This window comes from Phasianus colchicus, chromosome 8, assembly GCF_987193195.1.
Source record: "Phasianus colchicus chromosome 8, bPhaCol1.hap1.1, whole genome shotgun sequence".
In the NCBI taxonomy this organism is placed as follows: Eukaryota; Metazoa; Chordata; class Aves; order Galliformes; family Phasianidae; genus Phasianus; species Phasianus colchicus.
The window spans coordinates 23,836,358-23,856,606 of NC_143443.1; the positions used below are offsets into that span (position 1 = coordinate 23,836,358).

At 49.1% G+C, this 20,249-nt stretch overlaps 2 protein-coding genes across 11 annotated transcripts in view; one reads left to right on the top strand and one right to left on the bottom strand.

Moving 5' to 3' along the window:
* Positions 1-15,603, top strand: part of WBP1L (WW domain binding protein 1 like) — a 49,708-nt gene extending 34,105 nt beyond the window's left edge. For 3 of the 9 annotated variants that reach the window (XM_090145444.1, XM_090145445.1, XM_090145446.1), the window contains exons 3-5: positions 1,855-1,957; positions 11,742-11,903; positions 13,184-15,586. In XM_090145444.1, the coding sequence (XP_090001570.1) occupies positions 1,855-1,957; positions 11,742-11,903; positions 13,184-13,923 (1,005 nt within the window). In that variant the 3' untranslated portion in view covers positions 13,924-15,586. Of the gene's footprint in view, positions 1-1,854; positions 1,958-7,649; positions 8,741-11,741; positions 11,904-13,183 lie in introns of those variants that run through there. The other 6 variants (XM_031597567.2, XM_090145443.1, XM_090145447.1 and 3 more) reach the window with 5 other exon arrangements.
* A 1,647-nt stretch (positions 15,604-17,250) lies between these two features.
* On the bottom strand, positions 17,251-20,151 carry CYP17A1 (cytochrome P450 family 17 subfamily A member 1). Of its 2 annotated transcripts, none has more exons than XM_031597560.2 (8): positions 19,404-20,151; positions 19,171-19,309; positions 18,792-19,021; positions 18,596-18,682; positions 18,288-18,497; positions 17,917-18,146; positions 17,743-17,846; positions 17,251-17,630 (listed from the first exon to the last, which is right to left on the bottom strand). In XM_031597560.2, exons 1-8 carry the CDS (start codon positions 19,770-19,772, stop codon positions 17,356-17,358), a joined length of 1,644 nt encoding a protein of 547 aa, XP_031453420.1. In that variant the 5' UTR covers positions 19,773-20,151; the 3' UTR covers positions 17,251-17,355. The 2 variants fall into 2 exon arrangements, with proteins under 2 accessions (XP_031453420.1, XP_031453421.1); XM_031597561.2 differs by having other exon boundaries at positions 17,917-18,086; positions 19,404-20,004.
* Positions 20,152-20,249: the final 98 nt, after the last annotated feature.

The following is a 20,249-nucleotide window of genomic DNA, read 5'->3' on the forward strand; positions in this document are numbered from 1 at the left end:
CGTGGAACTGAATCTGGCTCCAAGAAGAGCTCCCAGCCACCTGCTGGTCTCCACACAGGGCAGCCAGCACTGCGTCCTGCTTGGGCTTTGGCAGCATGGCTGGTGGCCAGCACCACGTGGTCTCTGAAACCTGGGGCTGTCTGAACTGGGGGTGTTGAGAGCAAACTCTGAGCTCGTTGACAGCTATGGGTGCTTCCACATTAGCAAGGAAGAGTATTTCTCTTGGTCGGAGTGTAGAGAAACTCTGAACAGTAAGCCTGAGTTCTGCTTCAGGTGGAAAGCAGGATGTTGGTTGACTCTGGATCTCCAAAAGCAGACAGGAGAGCCTCTGGAAACACTGATGTTGATATAGGTTGCTGCTGCCGAAAGACACCATTATGTTCCTTCTTGTTAGTCTTTTGAAGTAGGCAGTGCAGAGTGGAACAAATTCTGGGGAGGAGAATAAACACAGGTGGTCAAGGACAGATCGGTTGTGATGCAAAGGGGATCCTGAAATGGCACCGTGGGACTCTGTTCTTCCGCCAGGCTCGCATGACTCATTTGCTAGTTCAGCATCGATCCTTGTGTGTCACAACTGTAAACCTCAGGTGGTGACTTTCTGGCTCGTGCACTATCAGTAGGATTGCAATTTTGCAATAGGAACTTAATTTCTCAATTTGGCTGATGTGAGAGCCAAAATCTATCATTCATCAGTTCATCAGTTGCGCTAACTCTGCAAAGCCAGCAGAAGGGAAGAAAAATGTAAATAAACTAATAAAAAGATAAGAGATTAGATGTTCTATTTTTTTTTCCTGACTAAAATTACAATTTTTGGAATGAATAATGTGCCTGTAATGGAAAATGCTATGTTAGCTCAGCAGTGCCTACTAAGAGTTGCTGTAGGCCACTGTGATTAGAGATGGAAAGCTACTCCTTACTCTATATGAGAAAGTTTCTACTTTTGATGTACGACATTTTAAGACAGAGTATGAAAAGTTTGCTTTAGTTACCTGCAAAGCAGACGTGCTTGCAACATCAATGTGTTTTAATAAGGTTTGTTTTCAAAGAGAGATGTTTTGTTTCCTAACTTCCAGGTTGCCCTACACCTGTTAGAGATGTAAATACCACAACTGTAAAACACTTCTGTTTTCTTGTGTTTTGTACTTTTTCCCACCCATGTTTTTAGACCAGTAGGAAAATAGGGACTCCCAGGGGGGGCCGAGACTTCACAGCAAACTCCTTTTCCATCTTAAGTGTCCTGAGGACCTGCTGGGTGACACAGCGCAGCTGATTTGGCTCTGCTCCTGGACTACTTCACTATTCCAGGAAGAAGTTTTACAGGAATGCTGATCTTACATAAAGCATATGGCTAATTATGAGGGATTCATTTTAGATTGGAATCTTGCAGGAACATAACGTAATTATCATTTAGACCTAAATGAATCCAAGCAGTCTTTTCTCAGATTATAACGTTCTGTTTATGATGTGTTTCCTCCACTCAGCTTTCAGCCCCAGTAACGCAGTGATACTGTTTAAAACAGGGAATAAATGATGTTTCATCTACAAAAGAATGCCTTGTGCCCAAAGCATGTAACTGTTAAAAGGAAAAGATTGATAAGAAAACAGCATTGTCTAGATGCTAAAGCAATGTAACTCAGGAGTTATTTAAGAGAGATCGTGGGTTTTCTTCAAAACTGTCATTTGTGGGACGTATTCTTTGATGGTCCCTTGAAATGTTTTAATCTTTGTGTATTTTAAAATTTCCCAAGACCGTAACTTGTGACTCTTAAAATGCTTGCTGGTTGCTGGGTAAAATAAATTACATTTCAGAAGATACTGACAAAACATCTTAAAAGTGTGTCTGTTTAATTTTAGGACAAGGAAACCTGCATGGGTGTCAACAATCAAAGTTACATATGTGAAACGGGCCACTGTTGTGGACAGTCCCAGTGTTGCAACTACTACTATGAACTCTGGTGTAAGTCCTTCTGTTTTGTATGGCTTCCCTTCCTAATCTGCATGGCTGTCATACTGCAGGTCTGGCTTGTGTCTTGGGAATATTGTATTCAGCTCCTGTTTTGCATTGCCATTGCATTTAGCTGCAATGCAAACTAGAGTTGACTCAGTAAAACAAGAGAAACAGGGCTATTGCAATGAGCATTGCCTTCTTTTTGGGAGCAATGAGGCTGTCTTCGCATGCTCATGACTGGAAATTTGTTGTTTGGTGGTCTTACTGGTTTGGGCAATACTGGTCTGGACAATAGCATTGTATGTGACTGGGGAAACTACTCTTAAGGGAAGATGTTCATACGCACAACTCTTAAGTTTGACACGCTCAGAATTAATTCAGTATCTTTCTTCTTACTGTTTCAGTATTTTTTCAAGAATGACAGTTTATATCTGATTTATCTCGTTAAAGTTGTCCTCTCAAGGAGAGGGGCCAGGACCTCTATTCTCCAAGGAAACACAGTGTTGGGAGCACAGCTCTGTGGGCAGGATGGGCCTGGGGCAAATTTTGTGATCTGGCAGTAGCTGAATGTGGTCTGCTGTGAGGAGCACGCATTGCCCATTGCAGGGTCTCTTATTTCGTGGGCATTTCTGCAAACCCTGGGCTTTAAACATACCCATTTCTTACTAATGGTTATGTGAACTTCATGCTAAGTGTGTAAAGAGCAGCAGGCAGGTCAAAGCAGGCCAGCAAGGCTGATAAAGAAGCTGAAGGGATAGGAAAGTAAAAAAATGCTGAAGTTTTGAGGCAGCCTTTGAGTTGTGCCTGGGCTGACAGTGTCTACCTTTCCCAAGGAGGAACCATGGAGAGTTGAATGCTGACCTTGACTTGCTGCAGTACTGTTAGGAACTGGGGCTGTCAGAAGGCATTTGTCCTCCAGAAATTTGGAAATAAGGAACTCTGAATATTGTACCCCCATGTTAGAGATTGGTGTTATCTTCTTACTATATCCCGTGATATCTTGTGGTTTTTATGTAACTGTACTACGTACATAACTCCTCTGCAGTGCCAACAGTTTCACTTTCAAAGTAGTTTGTGTTTGTGGAAATGTATTATACGTACAAAGAGTGTCACTTAGCCTGACTTTAAGGACGGGAATAGCTGATGCTTCATCCTTTAGTCTAGAGACATGCTTTTACTGAAGTGGCTGTAAATTAAGCAGGACTGTAATGGACTTGTTGAAGACATGTTGGGTATCAGGGTGTTGTGCCTGGCTGTGTAAATACAAATGGCAGCAGCTGAATGCTCTCTGGACTTTTGACAGCAGCTTTATGTTCAGAAGTCTCCAAGCAGTTGCGGGAATGTTTTGGGATGGGGTGGGTAACCCTGGGGACAGCCGGCTGGGATTTGTCTGGACCAAATGGGGATGCATGGACACAGCAGAGTTGGGAAGGTCAGACCCTGCTTTGGACTTGTGTGGGTGGGAATGTAGAGGAAGAGGCACGTATCCAAGGGCTTAGATGCTCTGTGGCAAACAGGATCTAAATTGAGCAACAGCATGGAGTACAGCTGCACGCTGATGCTTGTCGCAGAGTTGCCATGTTTCTCCCCTGTACGCCTTGAAAGAAAGGCTTAATGGAACTGCATGCAAACAGTAGAGTCAAAACAACAGCTCCCTGCCATTTTAATGAAGGGATGTTACTTTAACTGTCTTTGTTTTCTCAACATGGCACAGGCTTTTAGATTTGACAGTGTCTGACGGCGTCATAAATGGTTTTGGAAGATAAAAACAGCTTTTGCTAGGAAGAAGCAGAATATTTCAGGCCTCTTTCTAGGGCAAGCACACAAGCTGCTTTGAGATCATGGAATGAGCACGTTAATGGCACACACTGATGAATGGTTCCTTGGGGGAAATGGGTTTCTGTGTCGAGTTTCACGTTCCTTCTGCATTGTGGAGAGCATCGTGCATGGCTCTGAGACAAGGGCAGTAATGCAAACAGGAGACCTATTCTCTCAGGCTTTCTGCAAATCCAGGCAAGTGCCCAGCATCGATTTGCAGCTGGTTAATGTTTTCAGGGCTTGCTTTGCCCGTATGTTTGTCAGGAAAAGGTCTCTGGGATGGGGGTGGACGTGCACGGAGGAGCACGTCCTTTTAAACGAAAACTCGTGTTATAGAGGGTGCCACCACAGCTTCAGAAACATTCTCTTGCTCCAGAAATTGTGGAACATCTTCAGTTTATACGTGTAGTGGGGCATCCTTAAGACCTTTGTGATGAAACAGCAATGAGAATATATGCAAATAACAGCTGTGAAGTGATGGTGTAGCGAGCAACAGCGAGAAAATAGATTGGCTTTGTTAAAGTTAATAGTACATTTTGGTTAATGAACAGTTAAGTGAGCAGCACCTTTTAGGTACAGTTTCACACTTGTGTTGTAATTTGATTTTAGCCAGTGTGTGCATGTACTGAAGTAACTATTTTCAGAAGTTTCTCCTTTCTCAGAAACTCCCCTGACCACCAGTGCCTGGAAAAGGCCTTCTTGCTCGTCCTGTGAAGTCCTGGATATTTTACTGTTTAGTGGGGAGAAACAGAGGAGGGTGGCATTTGAAATGGAAAAGAAAACTCGTCTGGCTTTGTTGGCTCTGCCTTTTGAAATGTGATCCCGTCTTGCGGCCGCTTGGAGGATTTCCTATAAAAAGGATCATTTTTTCCCTGTTTAAGAATTTGAGGGAAGTTTGTCTTTGAAAATGGCTGATCTCAACATTTCTAGACAGCAAGTAAGGTTATGGTAATTATAAACCAGTCCTTGAGGGCTGTGGAATAGGATGCAAAATCAAGGTATTATTTTGTTAAGGGGTGGAGCGGTGGAATGGAGAACATGATATGCCAAGCAGGTGGACAGCCTGTGTTTAAAATTAGATAACAGCTCAGTTCAGATTCCCCACCCATCTCTTATTAAAAAAAAAAAAAATATGGCTCTGTGTTGCCAAATAATAAGATTATATCCAGGTTTATGTATGAAGGACTAATGCATATAGGTCCAATTAGTTCCTAGCTGAAGTTTGGCAGAGAGTAACATGGTGTGGGGAGGGTGCTGCAGGGTTTTAAAAAGCAAAACAAAGAGAAGAGGCTTTACAGTTGCAAATCCCCACCTAGGGGAAACTGTCCTTGTGGCTGGTGGTTGCACATTTTAGCCTAACAATTTCTTCAGGCTCCCCAGAGAGGTCACAGTACCCAAGGAGGAGGTTGTGGCCACTGGATTTTGCTTACAAATAGTTTTTGTTCATGTCCCTTATGATGTGCTTGTGATTTACCAGAGTTTTCTGTTGCTGGCCTTTGTCCAGGCCTAATGGGTGTTTTGATGCGAAATGTTCCAAAATGGCACTTTTCATGCTAGAAGAAAGGAGGTAATTGAGGACTGCAGTTACTGTGTTTTGCAGGTTAAGAATTAAGGCTCAAATGTTCCAGATTTTTGAAGTTTACGCCTATAATGTGGTTTGAGAACCTAATCCAGATCTGACACCCATCCTCGTGTCTCCCTTACCCTGTTGAGGAGCAGCGCAAAATCAGACGGCTCCTGAGGCATCAAACACAGCAAACAAAACTGTGGAAAAGTATTTTACGTGGTGCAGTTGGAAGAGCAGTCTGTTGTGCTTGGGGAATCATGGAGTCTGTGGAGACAGGCAGCTGCAGCCCCTTCGTCATTGAGGTACCTCACAGCAAGCTGCAGTGCTGAGTGAGGATTCACGTGTGCCTTATTCTGCTTTGTTTTGGCTGTGTTAGCAGTGACACTAAGCCCTTCTGTTTCCAGTGAAGGGAAAAAAAAATCATCTTTACTGTTTAGGCCTTAATGGAAGGGTTGTATGGGGAAAAAAATGTTCTGTTTGCAGGCAGCACAGTTGATGTTTTTGCTGATTTTGAGTGTTTTGCTCATCTCTGCACGCTTCCCCTTGGAATCTCTAGACGGCTCTTTTCCCCAAAAAGTGTGCTGCCAGAAAATGTTGGCAGGGATCTGCTTAGTTGCTGAAACTACAGCAACTGCTGTAACACGTACATGTTCCAGGTCAGCTTCATAACAGGAATTTGTTCCCAAAGACTTTGCTGCAGTCTCCAAAGCACTCATTCAAATAACATCAATCCCATGATTTCTTTCTAACCCCGTGTTATCCTTCAGTCCAACCACATCCTTTTCTGGAGGGGTTTGCCCTGTTCCCCACCTTTCTCCCAGCCTCCTGCATGGCTCTCCTTGCCCTCCCTTTATCAGGTGCTTCACTTTTTTTCCATCTTTTTTCGTGGCAGTGGAAGTACTGTGTATACTGGCTGCTACCCTGAAAGCTAGAAACCAGCTGTCGTTAATATCCATCGTCTTTGGTTGGAGTCATCAATCTGGGGGCGAGTGAGCAGGAGCTGGAGATGTAACTTCAGTAACTTTTTTCTGCAGTGCTATCAGGCTGGGGCTGCCGTTCCACTAACACAGAACTGTCACTGAAAATGACAGTCTTTCCCTTGCGGCTCGTTGATTGAGCAGATGGGCTTCAGCCTGCTCTGGTTCCCCAGAGCCAGGTAAAAGCACAGTTGCACAGAGCATTGTGCTGGCACAAGAAGAGTTGGAGGAGGCAGCGTGGTGTGCGAAAGAGACAGGCAGGAAAGGACTGCATTGCTCGGCAGCCCTCTTTCTCCTAAAGTGTCCATAGGCCCATGGCCTGGATCCCCATCTCACATTCTGGAGCAACAGCACCAACTCATAGGGGCTCATGGCTGAAGAAGCAGGAGGTAATGTGGTCTCTGTGCCAAGGACTCTGTAAAACCCATGTGCAGCTGAACTGTGGTACTGGTTAAATGTCTCCTGTTCTTGATAGTAGCATTGGCCCTAGGAAAGACAGTTTCCTCCCAGCCATGGCCAGCTGTGAGGCCACTAGTTGGGAGATCACATTTTCGTCAATGAAATTGTCCCACTTCAGTTTAGAACCAGCTCTTGTGAAGCCAAAGCTATTACCCAGATGCTTGTCAGGCAGACACAAAAACACTTTGCAGTATATTTTGGCTTTCTTTAGGGGACTTCCTGCCAATAGAACAATGGCATTTGCCCAAGTTTACCATGAACTTGAGGGCAGATTTCTCTGTTCCTACCTTTGGAACGCTCCAGAAAACATGTTTTCCATTTTGCACAGGATAAAAGGAGCTTCCCTTGATGGGACTGCTGATGGCAGCATCCCAGGCAGCAAGCACAGTACTTGACCTTCTCAGCATCAGAATGGACACTGCTCTTCACTTTTTTTGTAGGGAGGGAATGCTCTGTTTCATACTCGGGAGATAGATAGTTTATTATTCTTAAGTTTGGGCAAAACTATGGTCTGGTTAGTGCCCAAAAAAGTTTTCTCACAGCTCTAGGCTTGATATATTCTTTCATGGCTGGTAGAAAGCGTCTCCAGTGGATGGAGACACTCCATTGGATGGGGCACCTTTCCCAAGAGCTGTAAGCATCACAGTCTTCTCCTTCCTGAGTGTTTTCTCTGCTTGTGAGCAGTGGCTTTCCTAGGAAGTAATTCTGTTCTCAGGTCTTTCTGCAGTTCCTGTTTTGATTCCCTGAGCTTGGTGTTCATGGGGAGCTTGCAGCTTTTCTCTGAGTCTGTCTGATGCTGAGTAAGACACTGGTATTTCTGTTGTATTTCTATGAAAGCTTTTGATGCTCTGGCAGGGAAATGTCTTGGCAAAACTCAGCTCCTTGGCTGTGTCTGATTCACTCTTTGCTTGCATCATTATCAACCCACTGGCATCACCAGTGAATTTGACAGAAGATACAGCAGCACTTCTCAGTACTCAGCCTTTTTGGGATCATAGCGTTTCCACTTCTAACTCCTCCATAAACCAAGAGCAAGCCTAAAATTGCCTTGAAATCCAACAGTCTGCTGCTGCATGTTTAGCTCCAAACTGATGCATTGCTGTTATCCACCAGTGATATTTTTTTCTCTCTATTTGTCATCTGCCCATCAGACTGCAGCGAGTTCTGCTCCCCATGATCCTGACCTAGTGGGAAATGCCCACTAGAGCTTTTCTCTCACATCAGACAATTTTCTGGCAAACCTGGTGCCTCCCAACAGTTTCTCCTTTTGCAGTTCAGTGTTTGCCACACTAGCTCAGTGCAGTATAGCTGAACACCAGCTCATGTCCATATGGGCGGGAGGTACATGTGGAAGAGCACTGGCAAAGCTTTTGAGGACAGTGAAGACCACAAGAAGCCCATTTTTATTGGGCTTTTAGAAGCCCTTTCTTGCCAGACTTCTGTTGCCTTTGTACATCACCCATTTTCAGCACAAGGCAGAGCCAGTGCCTGCTTTGCCACAAACCAGGTATTAGCTTGCACTGTTACTGTGCTCAGCCTCCACGTTTCCTGTTCCCATAGTGTTGTCTTTGGATGAAATTAAAATTTCCCTTCTTCCCCTCTTGCCAGATGAGCTGCTGTGTGCACGGGCCAGAGCTCTGCTCAGTTTGCTCCCTGCTGCTAGTTTGAAGCCAAACGTCACCAGGTGTACACATGCACAGCTCAGCCCTGGACATATTCACTGTTCTCTCCATACTTTTAGACATAATATTTACACTTGGCCGTTACACATCGCTTTATTTCAAATAAATGACTGTACTATATATTTGCTAGGCTTTTACAGTTTTTCTGTTCTGCAGCCAGCATTGCAGCTGTGCCCGAACTTCTGGCTAGGGCATGTTATGGAGCCTTTTATGGACTCCCAGCACCGCTCTGGGCATGCAACCAGACCTGCTCCATCTCCTGGCTCTGGCTCCTCTGCTCAAGCAACAGGTGAGCAGCTCAGCACCTACAGTGTCCCATCCTGTTGCTTCCTCCATGCTGGGAAGGCTTATAGTCCTATGGCACAGATGTGCCGCTGCCTGACAAAGTGAGGGAAAGCCCATAAAGAGGAAACCAGTAGCCAGGTGGAGCAAATAGATCTGGGGGCACACAACGCTGACCCGTTGCCATCACCCAGGCAAGTCCTTGGGTGTGTGCTGAGTCAGGAGTTGAGTAATTCCTAGAAGCTCCAGGAAGTGTTGGTGGTTAATGAAACCAAGCAATAACGTGGTATTAGTGGGTTCTTTTTCTGGAAATTCCCATGAAGAACACCACTTTTTGTGCATTTGTGGTTGCGAGCGCACATTGAGACCCTTGGCACAAGGATGGAGGTGTTGTTCCTGGCACTGTGACCAGATTGCAGCTCAGTAAATTACGATCTGTTTACTTACAAACGCCACCTGCGGTTTCAGTAGGATCCAGCATTAATTTATTAGCCTGAAATGCTGTATGCTGTTTACAGAGCTGCTGAACATCTTCTTGAGAATGGCTGAGCTGACTTTGACCCCTATTCTGAGCTTGTGCACCAGTTTGTGCAAAGCATTTTGGGATTTGGAATGAGTAGAGAAGATTTCTAAAGAAATACTTTTTAAATCCACTGCATGCAGGCTTGGGTGGGAGCAGTTATTCCCTGCAGAAAAATTCAGCTGCTACAGCTGAGATTGCTTAACAGTGGCAGTTCTCCAGAACATCTTAACTAAGTGCTGCTTGCTGCTATTGCATCTAGAATGCTTGGGAAAGGACATGAATAAATGTGTTAAAAATCAGCTATTTTCATAACTAGCTGAAATCCCTGGATAGCTGGGTGTAATTTTCCATTGTTTTTGAACGGATGATCACGGATTGCTCTTTGAATACAAGGAGTACTGAAAGATGAACTGCAGGCCTGCTTTGGCACATGGTGACGTGCTGTGCGAGTGACCTGGTTTCCATGAGTTGTTCTTGCTTCCTTGGCCAGCGAGAGCTGAGGAGCCTTCCCTTAGCAAGAGGTAAAATATATTGGTGGGAGTCTTCAAACTACGAGACAGCAACTGCAAAGCACAGCATGGAATCATAGATCATCAAGGCTGGAAAGACCAACGATGTCATCCAGTCCAACCATCAGGCCATGCCTGTGACAGCTCTAGATCGTGTCACACACTGCCACATGTCTTGAACGCCTCTAGGGACAGTGACTCCACCACCTCCCTGGGCAGCCTGTGCCAATGCCTCACCTCTCCTCCTGAGAAGAAATTCTTGCTATACTATCCAACCTGAACCTTCCCTGGCATAGCTTAAGGCCATTACTTCTCATCCTGTCTGCCTGACCGGCTTAGGAGGAAGGGAGGACTTCAGCAATCCCTGGAAAACTTCCTGAAAGCTTTTGTAGGATCAAGGGCCGTTTGGAGGGCAATAGACATCTCTTGGCTCAGTTTGAAGTGAGTGTAGAGGGCATCTCAAGTGCTTTTTTTTTCCCCCTTTGCTTCTGTGGAGCAGAGGTTAGGCTTCTTCCTGCCCTTCTTCACAGGACTGAGCAGGCTAGCTAGAAAATCTGCCTGGGAACCCTGATTTCCAGCCAAGCAGAAAAAGAACATATAAAAAATAAATTAAAAAGGAGCATGCAACACCTTAATTTGATAGCAAGTTTTGATAAATCTGAGTATGAGACAGAATCTGGTCCATTAGGGAAGCAGGTTGTGCAAGGCAAGGGAGAGATTTCAGTTTGCTGTGCCAAAATCACGTGGAGATATGGGTTACGACACAGGGAGGTGCAAGTCCCTGCTCAGAACGCCTGGAGGCACAGCACCAACTCACCTCCGCCAGCGCAGGGCTCTGACAACAGCAGTGCAGGTTGATTGCACTTTGTCCTGAGCCAGAGCAGTATTCCTCTCGTTCTTCACATTCCTCAACTGTTCACCTTTCCCCACCCAGCTCTTAGCAAAGAAAACATTTCTAATCCAGTAGGAGATGCTGAGGACATGGAGGTATTGTAACGTTGGGCTAGAGGATATTATTAGGGCAGGTTGGTATCAAAGGGCGGAGTGACCGTGTTGAAAGTGGGCTTTAGCATTGGCTTTGTGTGTTTGGGAAAAGGAAGCTGTAGCTTTTTTTGATACGTCTCTGAAACTCATTGCTAATATATGGCAGCAGGGAGGCAGCTTTAAAGGAAGGGGGGTTTCTTAGTGTGTTGGCAGGACTGGGGAGAATTCGGGAAGTGCTCATTTTAAATTTCCTTTCAAAGAGCACTGCGTGTCCTGTGACCATGCACAGAAACCAACCGTGGCCACAGGCAGAGCAGAAGTTGGGTTTCTTGAGGATTCAGGCAGGGCAAGGGGCTGGATTAATTTAATTTTGGATAATTTAAGACATTGAATACAAAAATAAGTTTTAAAAATATTTTGAGACGTTTATGTAAAAGGAGTATGTTTTTGTTAAACATAACAATGAAGGATTTGGGCTAGAAATTAAAGAGCAGTGCAAACAAAAGGAAAATGTAGTGCTTGGGGTTTTTCTCTTCTTCTGTGGTTAATCTGCAGAATGTCTTTTGTGTCTTGATTATTATTTTGAAAGCAGTGTGGCTGTGGGATTCAAATTCAATGGTAGTCACTGATCTGTTTGTGGGTTGTCTTTTTTTTTTTTTTTGCCAAAAGAAAGAATTTCCGGTGGGTGGGAGGGGAGGGGAGGGAGGGAGGGAGGGAGGGAGGGATGGATGGATGGATGGATGGATGGATGGATGAAGGTGCCTAAGCTCCACATTTTGCTCTCCTCTAGAGCTGTGACTGAAAGACACGCTCCATGCTGTACCAAGGCATGTACAAAATTACCCAAATTCCCCCAGAATATCAGTCAGCCATGCAGAAGCCTCCCAGTGCACAGACCCAGACTTTCTGACAATCATCCCAATTCTGTTTGTAGGGTTTCCTAGGGTTGGATGTGGCTCTTCATTGTGATTAACGCTGCTCTCCCTTTGCAGGGTTTTGGCTGGTGTGGACCATCATCATCATCCTCAGCTGCTGTTGTGTTTGCCACCACCGCCGCACCAAGCATCGTCTGCAGGCCCAGCAGCGGCAACATGAGATCAACTTGATTGCTTACCGGGAAGCCCACAACTATTCAGCCCTGCCGTTTTATTTCCGTACGTACCTCACATCTCTACCTGGCAGACATGGGGAGCAGTAACTGGGCCCAGCAAGAGGTGGGGGCAGCTCTAAACTTAGGGCATAGAATGGAGGGGACATATTTCAGCTTCTGAATGCTTCTGAACCCTCCTAAGTCTGGAGTTGAACAACACCAGCAGCACCTGCCGAATCCACCACTGATTAGGCTGTATGTGTGCAGTAATTAGCTGGGTGTCTTTCTGGGAAGATTTTTAAAATACCTCCTTCAGGATGCTCCTCCTTTTCAGCCTGCACTCATTGAACTCTTGCCCCAGCAGTCCTTTACTCCCCAGTCCAAAGGCTGTACAATTACACATGGAAAACTGCAGTGCTGTCTCTAAATGTTTCCATTATTTAAGCCCGTTCTGTCTATGTAGATTATTTTGTTGCCTGTTATAGAATAAATAACATCTTCCTTAGATGTTATTTAGAGGGACTGTAAGTACAACAAACTCACTTCTATTGCCAGTACTGCCAGTTTATTCTGGCCGCACCAAAAAAGCACCAGAATCCAGCACTGAAACAACTATATGCCCAGATCCTAAGTTTCTTGTCTCTATATTTATGCAAAGTTCTGTGAGATTAAATTTTGCTCTTTAAAGTGGAAGCTCAGTTGAGAAGGCAGTGCTGGAGGGGGCTGGAGGTGAGTTACCTACCGGCTTGTCCCTCCAGCCAACACCTGCTTTCCCTTGAGGAGGTTCAAGGGGGCCATGTTGGGGTATCGTAGAATCATGGAATCATTAAGGTTAAAAAGACCTCTAAGATCATGCAGTCCAAGCATCAGCCCATCCCTACCGTGCCAACCAGACCACATCCCCCATTGCCACATCTCCATGGTTCTTGAACATCTCCAGGGATGGTAACTCTACCGCCTCCCTGGGCAGCTTGTGCCACTGCCTCACTGCTCTTTCTGAGAATAATTTTTTCCTGATTTCCAGCTTGAACCTCCCCTGGCACAACTTGAGGCCATTACACCTTACAGGGAGGTAGTGACCTGGTACATTTAGGCGTGGAACTAGGAGCCAAGAAACTTCGCTGCTGTTCCCAGCTGCGTCCATCTCTTCATGTATCTCCTGTGCTGTGATTGCCGTTCCTCTAAAACACAAAGCATCTCACTGATTTGAGCTTAGCATTGCATGTAAAGCCCATTGAGCTGTTCGGTGGGAGGGTGCTGGTGTGGCACACTGATCTACATTAATGCCAAGTTTCCTAAGAAGGGCTGCTCAAAAAATAACTTTTCCTTGCCTCCCACTTTCAGGGTTTCTGCCAAATTATTTACTACCTCCCTACGAGGAAGTGGTGAACAGACCGCCGACCCCCCCGCCGCCATACAGTGCCTTACATCAGCAGTGTGTCCCAGCAGGCAGCAGTAGCACAATCCCAGACATGCCGAGAAACCTGCAGCCAGCACAGAGCAGCTCGGCAGTGCCCAGCGGCAATAACAGCAGTACTGACAGCACCGGGTCCCCTGGCCTCGGAGACCCCGAGCCTTCCACCGCCACGCTGGTCGAGCGAGCAGTAGCCAAAATGCAAAGTGTGGAGCCCGGCGGCACCAGCACGGGAGCCGAGCTGGTGGAGAGAGCCAGTCCCGAAAAGGATACGGAGTGCAAGGAGGAACTGCTGAAAGGTTACAGCTCGGAGAGCTTAGAGCAGAGCAGCGCCATTCCCGACGCCAAGGACAAGACGCCGGGCAGGCAGCGCCGCTTCACGGGCGACTCGGGCATCGAAGTCTGCGTATGCAACCGGGGCCATCACGACGATGACCTCAAGGAGTTCGACGGGCTCATCAATGATGCTCTGGACGGGCCCCTGGACTTCTGTGACAGCTGCAGCGGCCGCCAGCACGGCGATGAGGAGGAAGGGCTTTTTAATGCCACGGAGGAGCAGCACCGCGAGCACAGCCACCACCACATGCCCCGGCAGCCGGTGTGTGTACTCTTGAACACAATAAACGAGCAGGACTCTCCAAACTCCCGCACCAACAGCTCCCCCAGCTAAGGAGGCAGAGCGGGAAGGAGAACTGGGGGGAAAACGAAGAAATAAGTGAAATAAGCAGATAGAAACTTTGAAAGGAGAAAAAGGTGATATAACCTTTTTTGTTCTTTTTTTTTTTTCCTTTTTCCTCCTCCAGTGTAATTCGGGGACTCGTCCCGAAGGCCCGGCTTGTGGGGACGGGCTGCTCTGGATTTCGTTAATCATGTCCGTTCTGCTCCGTGGGGCAGGGACTGTTTGTCAATGAGACCTTCTCACAAATGGAACTTTTCCAATGGTGATTTTGGTGATGGTTATTATGAGTTTGTTGGTATTAGTTTTCCAGAACACTGCTTTATCTCGCAATCAGTAAAGCTCAGCAAATCTCACCCTGGGAGGATACGAAATCACCACAACGCTTCAACCTCCAGGTGTCTTCCCAGAAGCAAGCAGCTTCTGACAGTGCCGGCAGTCAGTAGCCCAAGAGTTCTGGTTTGATATAGTGCTCTTGAGGCATTGTGGGTTTTTTTTTTTCACTTTTTAGTTTTTTTTTTTCTTTCTTTTGATGTTAAACTTTCCCAAAGCTGATGAATGCCTCAACACATCAGCCCTATAATCTCTGGTGCTTCAGTGTTTAAGACAGCAGGTAGGAAATTTCCCACTTGAAGCTGGTGGCGGAAAGACCAGTTTCTTCCAGGAGTGTTAGTCTACCACAAGCAGTCTGAAAGGAGATGTTTTTCAGAAATTTGCCTTTACATGTAATTTTCAAAGACAAGTGTATTCCTTCAATGCCTCCAAGAGCACAGCTAGAAGTAGAATCAAGGCAGCTGGGCTGCCTTCCAAGTACTGTGGTCTCCGAATGACCTTTTCCCGGTGTGCTGCAAAAGGGCTTGGCTTTATTTTTTTCCTTATTTTTGCACCCTGAGAGCAGCACACTCGAGTTAAGATGACAAAAAAGAAGAACAGGGCTCTCTTTGGCCAGTGTGCCTTCAAGCTTCAGCGATGCATGTTGAACAAATGGAGACGAGAGCTCCGTCCATTGCGAAGGGATGACTTACCATGTAGATGTGGAACACCTGTGCAGTATTTTTGTTTTTTCAATCCAAAAGTTTGGTGCGATTCTGATGTTGACCACTTAAAGAAAATGAATGTCTGTTTTCTTTTTTCTTTTTTTTTTTTTTAAATAGTGGCAACTGGCTACTGTATAATGTCTGTGAGCGTGTGTGTGTGACTGCAATCCATGCATGCGAGTCCTACTGGTAATATGAAAACCTGCTGTAAGACTGCAAGAAAATTTACTGTAGCTTTGCTTTAATAAACGGTAGAGATTTTGTTAGTAACAACCTGAAGGGAAAAACAAAACGAGCTGAAAACTAACATTCCCTGGTGTGCTCGTGTGGAAGAGAGCACAATTCAGACTGTGTATCTTGTTCTTGGGTTATGTCCCCATCCCTTTTATAACTATGGTCATCCAGATCATTACTATTATGGGGGAAGAAATTGAAAACTGAACTCAGTCGTATTCAGATTTGATTGATTGAAAACCAAAATCAGTTTCAAATAAGGTGGAAACCAAAATATAATGCCTTTTCTCATAACTTGCCTCTGTGTATGTGTATCATTTTGTGAGTCATAGAATCACGCAGTGGTTGGGTCGGAAGTGACCTTAAACCCAGCCAGTTCACCTCCTGCTGTGGGCTGGGTGCCCCCCATCCAGTCAGGGCCCATGGCCCATCCAACCCAGCCTTGGACACCTCCACAGATGGGGCTCCCACTGCTCTCGGCAGCAGTTCTGGTGCTCATTTCCCTCTGAGCCTTTCCAGTGAAACAACTGATGGACAGCATTTGTATGGGGGTGTCAGGAACTCAGGGAACGCTCCTGCCTTTCTGTGGCTATGGAAATCATCCTAGGGTGTGAAAGCATGCCAAGCCACCAGCTGAAGAGCGATGTGCTCTCACACCACCAGCTGTGCCTCCACCCTGGCACACGAGGATGTGCGTCAGAGCCAGCGCCCGGCCCACACTGCTTCCTGCCTGCAGCCTGGAAGCTGTGCAGGGTCATCTCTTCCTCCTTCTGGCCAGGCTATCCTGCTGAGCCCTGCTCCCTGGGGCTGGGAAGGATGGGACCGTTCTGCTTTCTTCCTCAGAGCCTAGATCTGCTTTATTAAATGGGGATGAGTAAGACCACTCCATGCTCTGTGGTGGGGATTTTTGGGGTTGGGCTGTGGGTTGAGCAGCAGGACGGCTGCCCTCCTGCTCCTGGAGGAGAGCTTCCATGAAAAGCTCTGGCCTTTCTGTCCTCATCAGTTCCTGCCTCACAGGCTGCAAGGGGACAGGAGATGCTATTTCCTGGCAGCCCTGTACCCGAACGCCTCAGTAGATGTGCATGCTCATATCTTGTTTCTCCCCTATTTAAATGTCCCAGGTAGCCCTGGACAGGAGACGCAATACCACCTGGGCGGTTACATCAGCAGGGTCATTTCAGCTGCAAACATGGCAGCTGCTTGCGATGGACCAGCCAAAACCTGGTGGCTGCTGCCAAGGTCCCCCCACTGCCCACAGCATGGCCACCGCCAGCCCCCAGGCTTGGGTTGCTGGTGTACAATTGGAATAAAGCCGGAGGGCTCAGCCCAGGCCCTGAGGTCTGTTCATTTGGGGTCCCAGGGCCCCTCATTTCCTGAGGCAGGTGCTTAGATGGGGAAGCCTGGCTGCTGCTGTCCAAATTGAGAGAGAAAATGTAAACCAAGCATGGATAGAAGAGTTAGCAGCAAGGAGAGACTGGCTGTGTGCTGGCTTTCCTGCCCACCGCCAAGAGTTAAAGTGCAGAGGAAGCACAGGGAGGGAGGGAAGGTGGAGGTGCACAGAGCTACAGGGTTAAATATTAAGAGGTCAGGTAATAAAGAACCAGAAACCTAATTGCACACTGCCCTTGCTGGCAGGGTATGGCAACTGGCTCCTATTGGCATGGGTTCAGCATACACATGTGTGTACAAATGTGTATATGCATGCACGTGTGTGTGGGCATGCAGGAATGCATTTCTGTGCCTGCACACACTTGCAAGCACACAGCCACGCAGGTGCATGCAGTGTGTGCCTGTGCACAGCAGGAGCCACTCAGGAGCTAAAAATGCAGCAGTGTTTGAGCTCTTTCCTTCTTTCCTCTGCACTCAGCAGGTTTCCAGACACATCACCGTGGCCCCTGGAGGCCCCCCCACGCCATGTCCATAAGGCAATGTCTGCAGCCCTGCAGAGGGGCCATGCCCTCAGCTCAGCCCAGCGCTCACATGAGGTCTTGGGGTCATCTGAACCTGCTCTGCCCTCTGTCGCCTGTCCAAAAAGCAGCCTGAGCCGTGCTGGGTGGGGGACAGCTTTATTCAGACAATCTCACATCCACGAGACAGTCAGAGCACAGTCTCTATGGCATCCACCCACTCCATTCTGCTATCCAACTACCCCATCTCACCCCACCATCTCACCCCTCCAGACCTCCCGCAGCCTGGCTTTCACCCGAAACTTCTGCACCTGCAGCACGACACCGAACTTGCCCTCCAGTGAGGGCAGGGGCTGATCCTGTGGACACTCGAGCGTGAACCTCTGCAGCACCCAGGCCAGGAAGAGGAAGAGCTCCATCTTGGCCAGGACTTCACCCAAGCACACGCGGATGCCGGCCCCAAAGGGCAGGTAGCTGGGAGAGGGTGAGTGGATGTGCTGGCCCTGCTCATCCAGAAAGCGGCCTGCAAGGGAAAGGGGCACCGCTGGGGATGGGGATCTGTCCCTTCTGACTGAGACCTGCCCCAATTCATCGTCCCTCCCGCCTGGGCACTGGGCTAGGAGCTCACAACTCACCAGGGTTGAACTCCTCAGGTTTATCCCACTCCTTCTCATCGTGGTGCACAGACCAGAGGTTGATGACCACTCTGGCGCCCTTGGGGATGGAATACTCACCGATGCTGTAGAGCAAACACAGCGTGAGATGGACGCTCCCTCCCCAGCCTCTGCCCACGCCCCAGTTGATCTCACCTGGTGTCGGCAAGGGACACGTGTGGGATGAGCAGGGGGGACACGGGCCGGATGCGCAGCACCTCACTGATGGTAGCCTCCAGGTAGGGCAGCAGCGGGCGGTCACTAAGGTGGGGGTGACGTGCCAGGCCAATCTTCTGGTCCATCTCCTCCTGGATCTTCTTCTGGACCTGCAACAGGAGGGAGCCTGGGAGGGGTATGCTCTGTGCAAGGGACACCTCCAGCACACTCTGGCAGATAAAGGCAGAAACAAAGCTCTCACATCCCAATACCGCTTATCTCTAAAGCCTGACTGACATCTCCCCCAGCATCGCTCTTTCCCAAAGCCTTCTGCAATGGCCCTGGTGCAGGAGGGACCCTACAGACCGTACCTCAGGGTAGTGGAGCAGGTAGAGCACAGCCCATTTGAGCACAGTGGTGGTGGTCTCCACGCCAGCCCCAAAGATGTCCCCCACCGTCATGAGGAGGTGGTCGTCTGTCAGCTCCAGACCTGGCTCAGGAGGGCTGTTGTTCTCAGCATTGAGCCTCACTTGCAGGAGGGCATCCATCAGGTCCCTCACAGTGTCCCCACAGAATGCTTCCTGCCAGGGAACACATGTCAGTTGGGCTGTCCCGTGTACCAGTCCTACAGCTCAGCTCCAGCAGTTGAAGCCCCAGGCATCCCCTGCCCCTACAGCACCTTGTGTTCAGTGAATTTCTGCTGGAGCAGCTGGTCCCTGACCTTGAGGCATCGCTTCAGCAGGGCCAAGTCCCTGTTGGGGAAGATCTGGGGGAGAAAAGCCCCGTTGCAGCAAAAGGTTCCTGTGGAACACATTCCAGCCTCTTCCTCTGTTCCAAACGGAAGAGGCCCACATGGTTGCTGTGCTCCCACTCACCTGCAGCCAGGGGAAGATGTCCACCAGGCTCTCCTTGGCCACAGTGTCCACAATGCCCTGGCTGTACTCCAGCATGGCCTCGAATTCGGGGTCCCCACGCCGGTAGGAGGAATTGAAGCAGAGGGAGCAGACCACGTTGGTGACAGCCCGTGTGAGCTCTGGGGCCATGTCCAGGGCCACATCCTGTGCAGCTCCGAGGGTCTCACACAGGGACGCAGCCTCCCGGCAGACTTTAGGTGAAAGAAGAGGGGCAGTGAGCTCTGGGGGTGGCCAAGGGGGGAGGGAGGGGGAAAGTGAGCTCCCAGCTGCTTCACCAATCCCCAATTCTTTGCCCCTGGCATCCCAGGAAACCCAAGCACAGTGAAAACCCAACACTTACTGATCTTCTCGAGGGCGACTGAGCCCTCCCCAAACATGGAGAGGGCAGCATGCACCAGCTTGCGCTGGAACTTCCAGAGGGGACCGTAGCTGGCAAAGGCGATGTCCTTGCCCCCACGGGACAGTAGGTCCGTGGTCACCTGTGGGACACGCAGCCACGGGGTCATCCCGTGCAGCATCCTCACCCCACACCAGCGGGTCCGCCAGCGCTGTCTCCATGACCCCACGACTCACGGTGCGAGGCCGTCCGGCGAAAGCCTTCCCCTTCTTCAGCAGCACCTCCCGGGCGTGCCTGTAGCTGTTGACCACCACCACGTAGTGGGAGCCCATCCAGAGCCCGTAGAGGCTGCCGTAGCGGCCCTGCAGGCGCCAGAGCCGCAGGTGGAGCTGCGGGTGCCCGGCCAGCTGCAGCAAGCTCCCCACCAGCGGCAGGGCCGGAAGGCTCCGCAGCCGCCCCGTCCCCGTCCCCGTGGGACACTGACTGCAGGACAGCCTCCAGGCGCAGAGCAGGGCCAGGGCAAGCAGCAGGACAGCAAGAGGCGGCATGGTGGGACAGCTGTGGGACTGTGTGGCTCCAGGGCCTTTATACCCACTCGGAGGCATCCCCTTGACCCTGGGACGGGCTGGGCAGCTTATCGGGGGGATGGCGGGGGGGTGACGGGCAGCGGGCCAGCACTGCAGCTGGGGTGAGGGCAGCGGGGCAAGGAGTGCTAGCGGAGTGCTGGGGGTGCTCCGGCTGCAGCCGGCGCGGCGCTGGGCAGGAGAGAGCTGGGGGCTGCTGCCACTCTGGGAGACCTTCCGGGTGCATGGGCTGCACTGGGCTGCACTGGGCTGCACTGGGCGGCTGTGAGCGGTACCGGGCAGCCCCTCTTGGCACTGGGCAGCACTGGGCAGCACTGATCATCGGGTAAAAGCGGTCAAGACCGGGTAGTACTGGGCAAAATTGGAATGGCCGGGCAGCTCTGGACGGCTCGGGCATTACTGGTCAGCAATGGGCGGCACTGGGCGGCACTGCAGGACAGCAGCGGGCAGCACAGAGCAGCAGCATTGCGGAGCCGCAGCGCGTTCCCGCCCCTTCAG

Bases quoted from the DNA above. Each gene is read 5' to 3' on its own strand.
- CYP17A1 (XM_031597560.2), bottom strand. From the start codon at position 19,772: ATGCCTCCGAGTGGGTATAAAGGCCCTGGAGCCACACAGTCCCACAGC. The intron at 19,022-19,170 runs GTAAGTGTTGGG...TTTCACCTAAAG, and splicing joins AGTCGCCCTCGAGAAGATCA to TCTGCCGGGAGGCTGCGTCC. The intron at 18,683-18,791 runs GTGAGTGGGAGC...TTTCTCCCCCAG, and splicing joins ACATCTTCCCCTGGCTGCAG to ATCTTCCCCAACAGGGACTT.